We start from the raw sequence: 17,979 nt of genomic DNA on the forward strand, positions 1-17,979 counted from the left end.
AGTCTCCATTCACACTAACAGCCTGACAAGTCATGCACCATCGTGGTCCATTGACTGCTACAGGAGCCGTTCTAATAGGAGCGACGCAAGTCGCTCCGACTTAGAAAAAGGGTCCTGTACTACTTCGGGGCGACCTCGGAGCGACTCGCACAGACATTCATTTTATGAAGTCCGTGCAAGTCGCGCTGCACGCGACTTCACAGGTCGCCCCGAAGTCGGATCCGACCTAGTGTGAACGGAGGCTTAAAGTGATTAAAATCTGGCCTGTTAGTGGGTCCTGAGGACTGGAGTTGAGAACCACTGGTCTAGCAGGACTCAGCATACACATCAATGGTTTTCTTCTATTCTGGTGAATATCCCAATGGGCAATGGAGGAGGGGGGGGGGGGGGGGTTCAAGTGAACATATTACTTTTCCCCTTGTGGATGCAGCACAGGTTTCCTTTACCAACCATATTAGAAATGCTGCTTACAATCCTGTTTATAAGAAGTACAAGCACACAGACAGTTTACATCAATACATTTATTTACATGGATATGAAGAGCACATGGCTATGTACAATGAGATGATGAGAATTACTGTACAACCAGACAGTGCACCGCTATTTACATAGGAGCGCCGAGTTCTATGTACACCATTACTCTACACATACAGCAACTGACATTCATCATTCTGCATTCCGGGGATATTCAGAAACTTGGATAAAGGAAGAGGTATTGCCCATACCGACCAATTACACAAGAAAAACTAGAGATGGGCCGCTATTTCTCCTTTACACCGAGGTCTGAACATGGCTCTCCTACTGCGAATCGCTAACTTCTGTCCCCGAGGAGGGAAGCCGCATATCTGTACACTCCGTATATTCAACTTCTCTTGCTAGTAAAATAAAGACAACCTTCACAGCGCTGTCAGGACAACGTAGAATTGACACCCTTCAATGGTACAGTGGTTGGCAATATATTTATGTACATTTGTGCAAATATGTTCCTTTTATGACCTTTTACAATTCTACTTCCCCCCGCTAAACCACCATCCACTGCCTCCTTTAAGGAACCGTCTACTGGGAGAATTACAAAAGATACCATTGCTGAGCGCCTGACCCAGGACAATGGTGCAGACCAGGAGATGGAGTTTAGGCAGAGCTCCAAATCTACATACTTGGACAAAGTCAGCGACTTAGAAGGTGCTGAATCCGTTGGATCACAATGACAGCCAGGGAACTAGTCATGACATCGTTCCAGGTACTCGGCGCCAAATTCAAAAATATTACAGCATTCAAAACAGCCAAACTTGGCGTTTTGAATGCTTTTAATTGCAGAGGAGGGGTTTGGGGTCTTTTAGACCCCCAGATCCCTCCACAAGAGTACCTGTCAAAAAATAATTTTTTTTTTTTTAATGTATGAAAATATTGACCAATATCGGCTGATACCGATATGCGATTACCAAAATATCGGCAATAAAAAAACGATATCGGTCTGACCCTCCCCAACTCTATCCAAAACTAAAAAAACATTTTTTTGAATGATGTTTTCATCACTTCTATACATACAGCAAAGTGTTGACAAATCATATTTTATGTCTGTTTCTACTTTAATGCTGAAAGCTCTGATTTGATTGGCTGCAGGAGGTCAGCTGGACATCTGCAGTAATGCCCCATACACACGTGCAGATTATCTGCAGACTTTTGTCTGCAGACTTACCTTTTCTATGTAGTGCAAGGGCCTGCCGGATTGCATACAAATTGAAAGTGTTTGACCTCATATTATATGGTTTTGGTAAGTCTGCAGACAAAAGTCTGCAGATAATCTGCACGTGTGTATGGGGCATAATAGATATTGTAGCTAGTCCTATGTCTTACAGGTCACTAATGAGGTTTAGCTGCTGCTATCTGTATACAAAATAATAGATTTTTTTTTTCTACTGAAGTGCCATCAGCCATCCATTAAACAATAGAGGAAGTAAAATCATTTTACTGACACTTTTATTAAACTTCCATGTAATATTTGGCTGGCATGGTGATGGACATCACGCGATCCCATAATCTTTGCCTTCATCTGTCTAATTATTTATAGAGGTGCTAAGCTTTGTGTAATACCCGTTTACTTGCGGTAAGTTGAAAATTACTATTGAACTGTAGAAGGGAATTTAAAATTAAATGAAATATGGAATTCCACTTTAAAACCCAACATAGAAGAAGTGTTATTCCTTTTATAGTCACTAGATGGCGGCCAATCCGTTATTCTAACTTCATGCACTTAGATCAGGGTTTCTCAAAAAGAGTTCCTCCTGAGGTTTCTAGGGGTTCCTTGAGCAATGGACAATTTCTGCCTCTCAGATAAGACCCCAATGACACCATTGTTCCTTTTATCTATCTATAAGGGGGTAATTCTTCCCAATGATGACAAGAGTAAGGAGCATTCTTCCCACTGACTGTCACACTAATGTGTCAGGAGTTGTAGATTTTTAATTTTTAGCAGGGGGTTCCCCGAGACCAGAAATTTATTTCAAGGGTTCCTCTGTGTTGAAAAGGCTGAGAAAGGCTGCCTTTAGAGACTAGTACAGAAGTCTATATGTTAAAGCGGAGTTTCACCCAAAAGTGGAACTTCCGCTCATTTGCTTCCTCCCCCCCTCCGGTGACTTATTTGGCACCCTTCAGGGGGGAACGGGTACCTGTTTTTGACAGGTACCCTTCCCCACTTCCGGAATATGGTGCGGCGGCGCCATCCCTGTGAAGTTTGGCCCCCACCTCTTTCCCCCGCTGCCGAGCCAATAGGAATGCGCAGCGCACTTCGCGCATGCACAGTAGGGACCCGCCCGTGAAGCAGCAAGGTTTCACTGCCGGGTTCCCTTACCTGCAATGGCGGCGGCAGTGCCCGACAGCCGATGGAAACATCGGCTGCGGTGCCGGCATCACTGAACTCCAGGACAGGTAAGTTTCCTAATATTAAGAGTCAGCAGCTACAGTATGTGTACACTATGTGTAAATGCTGACTTTTAATTTTTGGAGGGGGGAGCGGAACTCCACTTTAACTGTATAGCAGGGGTGTCAAACTCAATTTAATCGCGGGCCGCATCAGCATTATGATTGCCCTGAAAAAGGCCGGTTGTATCTGTAAGACTAGATTTTCATAGCCTATCCACCATCAGAAGTTGAGTCCCCCACCCTCCCTTACATCACAGTGCACCCCAATTGCCTTGTGCTGCTGCTGGGAAGAAGCCGGAAAGCAGAAAGTACAGGATCTTGAGGAGGACCAGAGGAGGGCTCTTTTGCAGGTGTGAGGGCCACATGAAATGGCCTCGAGGGCCGGATACGGCCCGCGGGCCTTGTGTTTGACACCTGTGCTGTATAGGGTCACAGATATGTTTTTTAACCCCTTCATGGCAGTTGGAAATTATGTTCTACATGTATGGTCATTGTTAACAAGTGGCCAATCTTGCTACTAAGCAATTAAAAAAAATCTTAGCTACGGCCGAGCTCTATATAACCTAGAACGGCTTTGATCCTGAATAGGGAGAATGTATTTTTGACAGTTGTCAGGAGTATAGGCGGGGGGATACAGAGATTCTACAGCTTTGTATCATATTTGGCATTCAGTAGGGGTATGGCAGTTTGAGCAGTCTATGCGTATTGTGGAACTACAAATCCTAGGATGACCTGATCATTTTTTTTTCACAGTAGCTAGGCAGTCAGATTTTCTGTGCCTATAATTTTTACACTACAACGTAAACTGATTCCCACATTTAAGAGTCGCCATCCCTTCAAAAATGAGTTTAGTCCTCAAAAATGGTGGTCAGTTGAGAGGAAAGCTGGGTGCTTTCTCTGGAGTCTGCAGCGACTTACAGGAATGAGGATCGCCGTTATTTGTGCATACCTACACCCCGCAACACCCACAAGCACCTCCCCCTCCACCTAAGCTTTTTCAATCTGATTGGATGATCAATCACAAGCCCTGCTGTTAGTAGCCATTTTTTTATCCGGAATATGTACAATGGAACATTGCACTTGTCCAGGGCTAACCGCCAGTCTTACATCAGAGCCCCCGAAGTGGTCAAACTTCCAGATTTATAATTAAAAAAAAATGTAAAACATTGGTAAGGACTAACCCACATACAATTATCCTTAAATGAATACATACAGTGCAGCCATTTTTTTTCTGGAATTCGATAAGATCCAGCATGCACTGCTACAAACATTAGCCCCCATGATGGAAGCCACTGAAAAGTGCTATTTTTTTATTTTATTTTTTTGCTCAAAGTAGTCTGTGAGATGCATTGCTTTGGGCGTGTTTATCCCTTTGACGTCCTTCCGTTACGGCGTTTCAGTCTCCAGACCTCCAGGTGCCGTGTTATAATTCGCTGAAGCGCACCGAGGGCTCTAGTTTGTGTGACAGCGCGGTCAGGACTTTGTCAAATTTGTCAAATCTCTCGGATTGGCTGCCTGCTGCTCCTCGGCTGCCCCACAGCATTCGCATTTGAAACTCTGTGCTGGAGACCTCCTGGAGATCCGATCTGGGGTGGAAACCTGTTCAGGGGTGGAAAACACACAATCAGGAGAGAGTCTAGTCAGAGGACCGCAGTCAGATTTTACATGTTGGAGAGATATCTGCTCACTTCCTGTTCTGGTGACACCCTGCAAGTGGGACAGGCTTAGATGGAAACTTTTTGCAACAAGAACACTAGTAGAGTTGGGAAGGGATGGGCCTGTGAGTGGTTTTATGGCTCTTTGGCCTTCCTTCTATAAATTATTGTACTAGTCAAAGCTGGATTTGTGCATTCATCCTGTGCTGGCTGGGAGGGCAGGTTATTTAATACACTGCAGCCATGCATGATGTCATAGCTGATTATACAGGCATGAGTCAGCCTGTTGAGCAGCCTTAATAAATGGTGACTTTATGCATGTATGTGTCACAGCAGCCAGCATGATAATCATGAATAATTAATGAGAGCTGTAGAGATGCATTAGCTCAATTGGGTACCTTAAGGCGTATCAAGCAAAGCCCCAGACACAAAAGAAAGGTGACATGCTCAGATCTCAGATACCTATGTATTGTGTTTAAGGAACAGAATTTTTCTAGTACATATAAATAGTTGTATGTTTAGGATGGTGGTGCTTGATGGGTTCAATGCACAATATTGGATGTCGATGAAAGACTTAAACCTCTCAGGCCTCATTCTAAAAATATGAACTGCCTACTTCTTAGTCATAGGTATCCACTAGACCAGGGATGTCCAAACTACGGCCCTCCAGCTGTTCAGGAACTACAATTCCCATGAGGCATTGTAAATCTCTGACATTCACAGACATAACTAGGCATGATGAGAATTGTAGTTCCTGAACAGCTGGAGGGCCGTAGTTTGGACATAGCTGCACTAGACGTAGAAATCAGGACTTCAGCTGTTAATTGCTGTTTTTGAGTAAAGCTGACCTGTGGGTTAAACAATAGAAATCTAACAGATTCATCCATGCACACAAACATGGATGGACGGAATTTCCCTATCAGGCTATTTCAGTGCTGTATCTTGGCCTAGGCCTACAAGGCCCAGGCCTAGGGCGGCACTTTGCAGGGGGGCAGCAAAAAAGCTGTACCCCACACGAAAAAAAAAACAGCCTACTCCCAGCTCCCACACAAAAGGGGTTCCCGCTGACTTGTACTACACTTTTAGTATAGTGCCAGTCTTATGGGGCGAATTTGGCCGGAGTACAGGGTCCAGGAGGCAAATCACTAATAAGGCAGCACTGATATGGCTGCACTGATGGGCACTGATGAGGCTGAACTGATGAGGCTGAACTGTTTGTCTTGCACATGTCGATGTTGGACTTTTTGATTTGGAGAAATAAAACTCAAGTTTCTACTTTCCTGAGACTGGAAGTGCCACTTTCTTTCTACATGCATATGGACTTCTTAGGTTGCGGACCTTGGTGAGCACCCAGTCTTGCAGGACTACTACAGTTTACTTGGGAATCCTACTGGCCCAGCTGTCAGCACTTTGAGCAGTGATTTGTTTCTTTGCAACTGATTAGTCAAGACAGGCCATCAGATTTAAAACAGAAAGGAACACAGCAGAATGTTCAGAGCTGCTTGGCTTATATTACAGTACATGGAGAATAATAAACCCCTCTGGGTGCCACCAGCTAAGTTTCAGAAGAATGCACCTATACTGGCTTACCCTGTAGCCTCATCTCAGCGTTGGTCCGGTACAGGCCTCCATGATGTGCTACCATCCTGGCTGCTTCCAGGTGAGCCATCACCACTTCTACACCGTTGTCAATGCTATCCCAGGGTTCTCCTCCATCTAGCAGAGGGCCATCTCGCTCCAGAAGAGTGATTAGAGGGATAATGTGCGGGAAGGTTGTATTGCTCAGCGGTAGGCTCTCTGCAAGAAATAAAAAAAAAATTCTTGTAACTATGGTAAGATGAGAATCTTAAAGATCCAAACAAATTTTTCATACTTCTCATTATTATATTGGACACAAGTCAATTCTCTATAGAAACGGTTTCAGAATGACTCATCTTGATGATCTTAATGTCACTATACTGTGGATTTACAAAAACTTTGATCACACCACTAGAAGGAAAGGTGTAAGTAAAACCCGTGACTTGTTCAAAAATTCCCTTATGAACAAAAACTTTCTGGATCACAGACATTGCATATCCCTTTCATTTTGAACTCTACAATATCGCAGTCATAAAACGCAAGGTATCATGCCCTTGCCTTTGCTCCAGCCAAAACAATTTGATTCAGTTTTGGATAGAATAGGGAAGAGTCAGAACTTTTGTCAGGTTTCTATTGTTTTCTGTGATGCTGGGTCATTTTTCACTTAAAGCGAAGTTCCACCAAATAGTGGAACTTCCGCTGTAAATACTCCTGACCCCCTGACATGCCACATTTTTTTTGGGGGGGGGAGCGGATACCTAGATTTGACAGGTACCCACCTCCGCTCGGGCCACCTAGGCGGTTCGAGCGGAAGTTCTCTTCCCTTCCCTCCCCACCATTCACAATGCGCAACGCGACTCGCGCAAGCGCAGTGTGCACCCCGGCTGTGAAGCGCCAATCTGTCACAGCCGGGTGCCCACACTAGAGATGAGAGGGAGAGGATCGGGGCTTCGGGTGGCCGCATCTCTGGATCATGGGACAGGTGAGTGGGTGCAATTAAAAGTCAGCAGCTACATTTATTGTAACTGCTGACTTTTAATAAACACAAAAACAAGTGGCACTCCGCTTTAAATGACTTTAGGTAACAAAATATGAAGGCTCTATACCCACACGAGCATTTGCATTTTCCAGAGTAGAGTAGGGACTGGCCAGAGAGGGATTACTTTGATGCAGTTGACCAGCTTTAACATATATTGCAATGTGTGTGAACTAAAAATCTCTGTTTTTGTGGAAAGTTTGCTAGAAAGGGTGTATAGCAGTATGCAAAGGGTCTATAGTAGTGTGCAGAATTTTTAGTGTTAACATGAAAACACAGTTCTTTAGCACCTGATTATAAATATTTATAAGCTATTGGGATTTGAGCACACAGGTATATCTTATTTTCTATAGAGTCTATATACTATAGAGTCCCAAAGTCAGTGAAGCACACAGCACATTTTCACTGCATTCTCTGCATTCGGGCAAAAAAACATTCAATAGCAGCTACCCCAGCCCCCCCCCCCCCCCTTAAACCCTTACCTAAGTCAACTCTTGATCCAGCACTGTGCCCTTCTGCTGCAACTCTTCACTCCTCTTCCTGTATTCACTGGAGACTCTGACGGCAGCGGAGACATTGGCCCTTGCTGCTGTCAGTCAAATACAGTGAAAAGAATGCAGAGGGACAGTGCCAAGCTACGCTGTGTGTGTTTATGGATGCACACAGTCTGTCTCGGGAGTGTGCCCCCATAGCACACAGCTTGCTATGGGGGCACATTCAAATGAGGAGGAGCGGACAGCGCTGGTGGGGTCCCCAGAAAAGGAGGTAAGAGACCGCTCTGTGCAATATACTTGCATAGAGCTGGTAAGTATAAAATAATTTATTATACTTTGAAAAAACTCAGCCTTTAGCATCACTTTACATTAAAACCTATTCCTGACTATACGGGACCTTGTACGACCTAAATGAAGCCGCTTTGCTGATGAAACTGAGATTTGCACTAATATTCCTCATTCATTAGAATATATTCGGATACCTGAAATTTTTACAGCTGTTGGTCAGAATTTCAAAATAAGAATTCATCTTGGAGCTAACATTTTTTCCACCACTTTATTATGGGAAAAAGAAAGGGAGCAGTTGACTGGTTTCTGTTAACAACTGTCCTGGAGATCCAGGACCTGTCTTTTCTATTTGCCCAGACAGCAAGCAATTGTGCTGCGTGTATGAAAATGACTTGCTAAGCTATTGCTAGACTTGCCAGGCTTCACAAGTTTGTTGCACAATTGCAGCAAGTCCGCACTGCATAACTCCAGATCAACTTTATTTGCAAACATTCTGCAAGTTCTGGTTTAGTTATGTTCTGCAATAGTCATCCCACCACAGGGGTCACTGTTACTGAATTTTCATGCTGTAGACTTGCAGTGTTCTTGCTGTAGATCAGCCTTTTTCAACCAGGGTGCCGTGGCACCCTGGTGTGCCTCCTGGGTTCTTCAGGGGTGCCTTGGCATAATAGCAACAAATTGCCACAGGTTTTTACTTTGTAGAATTACAACTCTGGGCACTTTGCTAGTCAAGCCCATGGCACCTTGACAACCCTGGCCACTATGTGGGTCAAGCCACTGGCACCCTGACAACCAGTGACATCACTGGTTGATAAGGAGAATGATGGGTGCTTGCACAGCATCCTTATTATTAAGATGACTATGTAATTACCTTTGCCCTCATTCATACTCTTTAGAAACGGTTTGAGCTTCTTCTCATACAAGATGGCCCCTTCTGTATGCCTCTGTCTCAGGGTAACCCATGTCTGTTCCAGTCTTGAGATCTGTAGAGTGGAAAGCAAACACTTTATAACACTGTGTGTAAAAAAGATACATGAATCCATGTTATAGCATCATTTCCTTCCAGTTAATAATAGAGCAGGCAGGGGGCCTCATTATGTGTAGACAGCCACCCTCCCTCACCAGTTTACAAATGTGACACCAAATGACAAGAGCCTCATTATACCATGGCTCTGCTCCAGCTCTCCCATGGCTAAAGACAGCAAAATATGACTATTTGTCAGCTCTGGCTAAGAAGAGAGAAGATGCAACAACCTGACGTGATCTGATATCTGCAGGAAATGAGAGCAATCTATGGTTTGCTTTACAAAATTAGACATTTTATCGGGTGAAAGTTCAACTCCAACCAAATCTTTTTTTTTTAGTCTTGGATAGTGGGATGTGGGTATTGCTAGGCTCCTAAAAGGCCCAGGACAGCCTAGGCACCTACACTGCCTGGCCAAAAAAAAGGTCGCCACCAACAAAAGGGTCACAAACACTAATATTTTGTTGGCTTTGATTACGGCAGGCATTCGATGTGGTATTGTTTCGATAAGCTTCTGCAATGTCACAAGATTTATTTCCGTCCAGTGTTGCATTAGTTTTTCACCTAGATCTTGTATTGATGATGGGAGAGTCGGACCACTGCGCAAAGCCTTCTCCCGCACATCCCAAAGATCCTCAATGGAGTTAAGTTCTGGACTCTGTAGTGGCCAATCCTATGTGTGAAAATGATGTCTCATGCCTCCCTGAACCACTCTTTCACAATTTAAACCAGATGAATCCTGGCATTGTCATCTTGGAATATGCCCGTACCATCAGGGAAGAAAAAAAATCCATTAATGGAATAACCGGGTCATTCAGTATATTCGGGTAATCAGCTGACCTCATTCTTTGGGCGCATGCAGTAACTATACAATAAGATAGTTACTGCATACTTAGTTTAGTTAGTTGCTTAGTTAATTCCAGGTGACGACTCTTTTTTCTTGGCCAGGCAGTGTACATTGAAAGCATGTAGGACTTGTGACTAGGGTTGCCACCTCATCCCTTTAATCCAGGACACATATGATTTACACAGGTTCTGTGGCTGATATAATGCACATAAGGCACCAAGTGAGTTTAATTACCACCTCAATCAGCCACAGAACCTGTGTAATTAATGTGTGTCCTGGTTTAAAGAGATGAGGTGGCAACCCTAGTTGTGACATGATCATAGAAACTCAGTAATTAATTTGTCGTCCAGAAAATAAATGAGGAAAAAGGAGGGACATCGCAAAAAAAAAAACTACTCTGGAAAGAAATGTTGCTGCCAGGGTCTTTATTACTCACTCCAAGACAATTAGCACTCTATTACAATGCATAATAGCTACCCAGCAGGACCAAAGGGAGGAGTAATCACCTAATTTATCTGCTGCTACTCCTTGACTGCCCAGTCACAGGCTGGGACGGGTCTCAGACCAGTGCACTGCTCAACTGCAATTTAAGTTTCGAAAAACAGTCCAGGACCCGTATGTGCTGCTCGGCAGAGATAGGCTCGGGCGTGTTCGAGTTCAGACTCCACCAGGGAGTCGACACTGCGCTCCACTAATCACAGGCAGTGAAACATTTCCCGATCTGTGCAGCTCCCTGCCTGAGATAAGCGGAGTGCAGTGTCAGCTTCCTGGCGGGATCGGGCACGTACGAACTCGAATACGCCTGAGCTCATTTCTGCTGTCTGGTAAGGGCTGCCGGAATCAGAAGGCTGTCTGATCAGAATTACAATTTAATTGGCAGGCAAAGCACTTCACATTAGAGTAGTTCAGCCGTTTGCCTGGAGTTCTTCCTTTTTTCTTTCCTTTAAAAATGCCTTAAAAGATATTTTACTCAATGATACAGTGCATTCAAATCTCACACTGCAGTCAGGGCCAGATTAACGTAGGGGCTATTGGAGCTGCAGCTCCAGGCCCCTACCTTTATATAGGCCCCAGGTTGGCCATATTCACTGTTACCGCTCTTCTGTCACTTGTAAACACAGAAGTCTGGCTTCTATGCTCGCTTCCCCAGGCAGCTCCCTCAGAACCTCCCCACACAGCACGAAGGCCGGACAAGGAGGGACAGTTGCCGATGCATGGATGTGTTTATGGGCTTCAGAGACAGCATCCCATGTTGAATTAGGCATGCATGGCTGCACCCTTCCTCCTCTGGGTGCATGCCAAGGCACGGCCCTTAAGGCCCTTCAAAATCCTCAGCACCAAGCCCATGATGCTCTTAATCCGGCCCTGACTGCAGTGCTTTGTCCTGGCAGAGCTGAGTAACAGGCACACCCATCAGCACAAGTGTCCTAATACCAGCTAATAATGCAGAGAAGGTGAGTTGTGTGTCTTACCAGCTCTGTTACTGAGTGCAAAATGACGCTGGTGCCTATTGGACCGTGCAATCATAATTAGACATCCTGCACAACTGCAGGAAAGTGGAGGTAAGATTATGAAAATGGAGGTTGTTGGTACAACGTCTACCTGGCTGCATATCTAGTTTTATGAATTCAAATAGGTTTTATTTATTTATTTTTTATACTATCGGCGCATCACACACAATCAGAAAATCGTACAAAAAATACTGCTTTCGAAGCGATCGTACGATAATCGGATTGTTAGTACACAGCTTTCGTTAGAAATTATCAGAAGGGACAAACACGAAATTTTTTCTTCTACGATTTTCGTTTTAGCACTTCTGGACCAGAAAGATTTGCCCCCCTTAATGACCAGGCCATTTTTTGCGATTCGGCACTGCGTTAATTTAACGGACATTTGCGCGGTCGTGCGACTCTGTACAGAAAGAAAAGTGTTGTTCTTTTTTCCCCACAAATAGAGCTTTCTTTTGGTGGTATTTAATCACCTGTGCGATTTTTATTTATTGGACTATAAATAAAAACAGAGAGCCAATTTTGAAAAAAAAAAAAATATATTTTTCACTTTCTGCTATATAACATTTCTCCCAGCCCAAAAAAAAAATAAATATCAAATTTTTTCATCCTTTTAGGCCAATTTGTATTCTGCTACATATTTTTGGTAAAAAAAAAAAAAAAATCCCAATAAGCGTATATTGATTGGTTTGAGCAAAATTTATCACGTCTACAAACTAGGGGAAAGATTTATGTCATTTTTAATCATTTTATTTATTTTTTTACTAGTAATGGCGGCGATCTGTGATTTTTAGCAGGACTGCGACATTGCGGTGGACAGATCGGACCCCTAACTGACATTTTTAACACTTTTGGGGGGACATTACTACAGTAATCAGTGATAAAAATATGTACTGTTACTGTATTTGACACTGGCAGGGAAGGGGTCACCCAGGGGTGATCAAAGGGTTAAGTGTGAACCTAGGGGTGTTTTCTAACTGTGGGGGGAGGGACTTGTGGAATCAACTCAGAGACCTGTGATCCTATATAGAAGGATCACAGGCGCTCTGTGTTCATTCCAGGGAGAACAACAGTCCTGCTGTGTTTATAACAGCAGACCGTCATTCTCTCCCCAAGGGGAGCGATCGCGGGTGCCCGGCAGCAATCGCGACCGCAGGCCCCATGGATCGGCTTCCCCGCTGCCTAATGGGGGCGGGTGCATGCCCTCAAGAGTGCTCTTGCGAACCGCCATACAGGTACGCCGGTGCGCGCAGCCAAGTCAGCCTTCAGCAGTATAGCTGCGGCGGGCAGTCGGCAAGTGGTTAATCAGTACAGTTGTCATTCAGAAATACAATACATTACATCACTTTCAACTTTTTTTTCTGTCGTATGAGAATTTTTGTACTTTTGTACTTTTTGCAATGTGAGACTAGCATGCAAAAAAAAAATAAAGGGCCGATCTTTTGTCCGATAATCTCATCATGTGTGCTAGGCTTAGGCTTATGTCCTCTGTACCTGTGACATTTCCAAAGCGTTCATTACAGCCGCAAAACTGTACATATTTCCCAGAGTGCCTTTCAGTTCAGCTGCCAGTTGTATGGTCTTGTGAAGCAGAGCGGCTCTCTCCTCCGCACTGCCTGTACAGCCCAGAATGTCCACAGCGATCATGATAGACATGGTGTGAAATCTGTGGAGCAATGCAGAAAGGTTATAACGATTTGCCACACAGGTGAGTTTCCTGTAATCATTGGGTAGAATAACAGCTTTCTGTGTTATAAACTACAACAAACATTAGCTTGATATTTAAAAAATCGAATAGCTGCACAGAATTCTGGTATAGATACGGACAATCACATATATATTTATATCATCTACAGATCCCCCCTAGTGCTGTGTTTATCTCATCGAATAATACTGACTGATCAGGAAAAAATCCTTCCTATGTTATCTGGTCTTCCTCTGAGATCAGTGACTTTGGGAATATATGCAATAGTGATCGACCAATATCTGTTTTTTGTTGCCAATACTGATATTTTGGCCACTGAATATCGGTATCACTTCACAGGTACTGTTGTGGAGGGATTTGGGGGTCTAAAAGACCCCAAACCCCTCCTCTGCACTTGAATGCTGTCATTTTTCTGAATCTGGCGCCGAATTCCGGGGAAAGTGATGTCATGACATCACATCCGGGTTTTTACATGGAGACCCGATCAGAGCCGAATGCGGCTTTGATTGGATCTTCGGCGGCTGTGCAGGTAGGTTGCCCGGGTCTCCCGGTGGGACGGGAGACCCGGGCAAGCTGCGGAAGGCGGCGGGAGGGGGGACATCACCTCCCGCTCCTTGTAATGACAGCCCAGCGGCTTCTTAGCTGCATCGGTTGTCATTACAAGACAGCCGACCGTCGCTATGGACGCCGGTACCGGGGTGATGCCTCTAGCTGCAGGTATCACTCCGTTACAAGCACTTTCCCGAAATATCGGCAATATCGGTAACCTCAGGGGCCGATTCCGATTTATCAGGAAAAGTGCATATCGGCCCACGATATATCGGCTTTGCCGATAATCGGTCGATCCCTAATATGCAACATCACTGGTCTTGGTCCATATGGGAATAAATGCACAGGCTGAGAACTAAAGCTCACCACACATCCTACAATTTGATTGTGCAACCTCACTATGTGTGACTATGACCACTCCACTGACAGCAGACAATAGAGGAGGCCCAGTTATATAAACCAAAGATTTAAAGCAAGGATCTTCAAACTAAGACCCTCCAGCTGTTGCGGAACTACACGTCCCATGAGGCATGGTAAAACATTCACAGACATGACTAAGCATGATGGGAATTGTAGTTCCTGAACAACTGGAGGGCCAAAGTTTGAAGACCCCTGAGTCCACCATCATGGTCTTCAGGGGCCATGTTGGAAAGGGCTGTCATGTTGTTTCTGTCGGAATATTGATGTGGATGGACAAAGCACAGTTTTTGTGAAAAAAATATTAGTAAAGTTGGCGCCAACCTAAATTAAAAATAGATAATAAATATATATGTGAAGCTCCCCCTTTAATTGGATCCACCACCTCTGAACAACAAAAAATATAAAATAAGTAAGGCGCTAACACACAACCTCAATCAACATTTATGCATTATGTACACATCAATCCAATAATTGTGAAAAAAGAATTAGAATAACAAAAGAAAAAAAAAATAAAACTCTATAGAACAGCCGGAACATGGTAGAACTCCATTCCACCACCTCCAGCTCTGGCCCTCCGCTCCCTGCTGTCACTTTCAAGCACAGCGGCTCCCAGAAGTAAAAGATCCCTGCATACACTCATGGCAGGGACAGATCTCGAGAATCTGAGTGAAAGAGCAACCTCTTTGCAAGGCGAGGCAGAGCCGCCTACACAGGTAGGTACTAGAGCCAGGCCAGGTAGGGGATAGAAATGGGAGAAAGCTTTGGGGGTTGGGTTGCACACTGTGCATAGCGCACCCCTAAACCCTGCACTCTGTACATAATGCACTCCTGAACTCTGCACTCTGTATGTAGCGCACCCCAGATCCAACTGGCCCTTTGAGGGCAATCATACTGCTTATGTGGCCCTTTAATGAAATTGAGTTTGACACCCCTGCCCTAAGATATCAAAGGCTTATCTAATATGCATGGTTGGCAAATGTGCATTTTGTACACACAGTGACAGAGCACTAACTAAAGGAGTATTTAGGGCACTTTAACCACTTTACCCCCCCCCCCCTCACTTTGCTGCTACTGCAGCAAAGTGGCTCGTTCCCGTCCAGCGACGTAGACCTACGTCGCTGGACTCCGCCCCTTGTGGGTGGCGCGCGCGCGCCGCCGGAGGCTCGCTCCTGCTGTTTTCAGTCACAGCGGGAGTCGGGCCAGGGGAGGAGCGGCGGCGAACGGCGCTGCTCTTACCCGATCGTCGGGGATCGAGTCTGGAGATCCGCTCGCTGTGTGTAAACAGAGCGGGCGGATCTCTGAAGTGACAGGCAGGGTCAGATTTCGGGGTTCAGCATAGCTGAACCCTGGATCTGTCCTTGTGTCACTCAGTCACCTCCCCCCCCACACGTCAGTAAGCACCAGGCATACATTAACCCCTCCCTCTCCAATAAAATTAACCCCTTCCCTGCCAGTGTCATTTTTACAGTAACAGTGCATATGTATAGCACTGATTACTGCAGTAATGTCACTGGTACCCCCAAAAGTGTCAAAAATGTCAGTCAAGGGTCCGATCTGTCCGCCGCAATGTCGCAGTCCCGCAAAAAAAATCGCAGATCGCCGCCATTACGCGTTTAAAAAAAAAAAAAACACCAAAAATGACAGAAATCTTTCCCTTTGTTAGTAAACGCAATAACTTTTGCGCAAACCAATAAAAATACGCTTATTGTGATTTTTTTTACCAAAAATATGTAGCAAAAAACAAATTGGCCAAAAATTAAAAAAAATGTTGGTTTTTACATTTTTTTGGGGGGGAATTTCATATAAAAAAATGTGAAAAATATTGTTATTTTTTCAAAATAAATGCTCTTTTTTTGTTTATAGCGCAAAAAGTAAAAATCGCACAGGTGATCAAATACCACCAAAAGAAAGCTCTGTTTGTGGGAAAAAAAGGATGTAAATTTTGTTTGGGTACAGCGTCGCACGACCGCACAATTGTCAGTTAAAGTCGCACAGCGCCGAATCGCAAAAAGTGGCCTGGACGGAAGACAGCAAAATCCTCCGGTGGTAAAGTGGTTAACACCAGCAAGCATGGCGGTTGGAGTTCTACAGCAAGGATTATCTTGTTCTATGGACTTTTATAGTTTTTTCTTTTGTTATTCTAATTCTTTTTTTTATAATTATTGGATTGATGTGTACATAAAGCATAGTTTTAGATTAAAGTATATCTCTAGCCAAGAGTTTTTCCTACTTGTACTGCAGAACACCTTCCCATAGACATAATATAGAGGTGTGGTATTCTGTAGCCCACAGAGAAGAATTAGGCAGGTTTTCTGGGAGAACCAACACTTTATTTTTGCATTTAATAAAAGGGCTCTCCTGCTTTCTCTCTCTCCTCATTTCTTTGTATGCATCTCATCTTTGTATGTTGAAAGTAATCCAGATCCAACCTGGTAAATGATAAAGATATAAGTGCTGTGTGTGTGGTTTAAGCGCTTATGTACCAATGCATGATATACAGTGCTGTATATGCTGCAACTATCCCTTTCACCTGCAAAGAGCCCCCAAATGGGTATCAAATCAATCTGTGGGAGCTTACACAGAGCTAAGGACTCTCTCCTTGGCCTGGCCATTGGCACCCAAAGTTGCCCTGGCCACCGGCACCCAAAGTTACGTCATGGGGAAGACAGTCAAAATGCTTCTTCATACCCATATGTACCAGGTGTTTCTTTTAAGTCTGGAGTGACTGAGCAATGGGGGAGTGAAGTGGGGTCAGTATAAGAAACAGGGGGTCAGCCTGTTGCTTTTCCTCCTATGAACATAGGCTGAGTCCACTGGCATAGTCATGTTCTAGTTGTGCTAAGACCCAGGGCCTGTTCAGTTTAATTGTTGTTGACTTTTTGTTGTGACATTTGCACCCAGCGTGTCACTGCAGTGATGACACACGCCTCTACGTCTGTTCTCCACACACCTTTCCAGAAGGTCAAGTCGCAGCTGGCGGCCATGCGGCAGTGTTAGGAGCTCCATGCCCGAGCTGACTCCCATGATCCTCTGCATCTCCTTGGTAACACCGAGTATCCTGGCAACCTGAAAGCAACGTGAAGATGGAGATTAATCTTTCCTAATTGGAAATAGATTGTCGCCTCATCTTGAAGGAAGCGTCCCCGGAGGAGACAGCAATAAACACATTAATGGCAGGCATTTTAATCTGGCCGTACTGGCAGGAGAATAAGGTGATGTCATAGTGACATCATTGCAGCGGCCAAAAATATCTCAGCACTTTGAGACTTCATTAATGTTAACCTTTATTTCAGATTGGAACAAAGATCTGTCAGCCTGAAGCTTGAATCTTTTATATATGTAAAAAAAGAACTTCGCTCTAATTTAAAGGCCCCCCTAATTATGGCTCATAAACTGAATTATATGAAAAACAATTTAGGATATTATTAGACCCAAACAATTTTAAAGGGAGATTATTGTGCTTTTTTCAGCGAGCAGATATTATGAGCTATTACCATAATAGCCTGTGTACTTCTCTCAGTACAGGATTCCTGTAAGATAAATGTTCATTTGAACTTTTACTTTGTAGTATGCGTGCTGTACCATATTCCCTGAACTGTATCACATAGATGAGTAAGTTCACACTGACATTCATTGCAATCTCTCAGCCTCCCTGCTCATCAACAGCTGAGATAAAATCTGATCTAGACTGAGTGCGCATTGTTTACAGCCAGTCAGACATGACCAGGAGATAGAAACTGAAATACAGGAACACCAAACACCTTATTATTCTACTAGGCAACAATCAAGCCTCCAAATGTAAGTTCTAATGTAATAAAAACTAAGGCCAGAACTGCAAAACAAACAGTGTGATGGACCTTTATTTTCAGGGTGTTTATTCCCCTAGGGCAGGGGTCAGGAACCTTTTTGGCTGAGAGAGCCATGAACACCACATATTTTCAAATTCTGTGAGA

At 44.2% G+C, this 17,979-nt stretch overlaps 1 protein-coding gene across 2 annotated transcripts in view; it reads right to left on the reverse strand.

Moving 5' to 3' along the window:
* Positions 1–3,986: 3,986 nt before the first annotated feature.
* SH2D3C (SH2 domain containing 3C) overlaps positions 3,987–17,979 on the reverse strand; it is a 124,544-nt gene continuing 110,551 nt past the window's right edge. For both annotated transcript variants that reach the window (XM_082263933.1, XM_082263932.1), the window contains 5 exons: positions 16,977–17,092; positions 12,847–13,018; positions 8,845–8,956; positions 6,168–6,374; positions 3,987–4,521 (listed from right to left, as the gene is read on the reverse strand). In XM_082263933.1, coding sequence (XP_082120059.1) covers positions 4,346–4,521; positions 6,168–6,374; positions 8,845–8,956; positions 12,847–13,018; positions 16,977–17,092 — 783 coding nt within the window. In that variant the 3' untranslated portion in view covers positions 3,987–4,345. The remainder of the gene's footprint in view (positions 4,522–6,167; positions 6,375–8,844; positions 8,957–12,846; positions 13,019–16,976; positions 17,093–17,979) is intronic.

Source organism: Pelophylax lessonae (assembly GCF_965119305.1).
Source record: "Pelophylax lessonae genome assembly, chromosome: 7".
Taxonomy (NCBI): domain Eukaryota; kingdom Metazoa; phylum Chordata; class Amphibia; order Anura; family Ranidae; genus Pelophylax; species Pelophylax lessonae.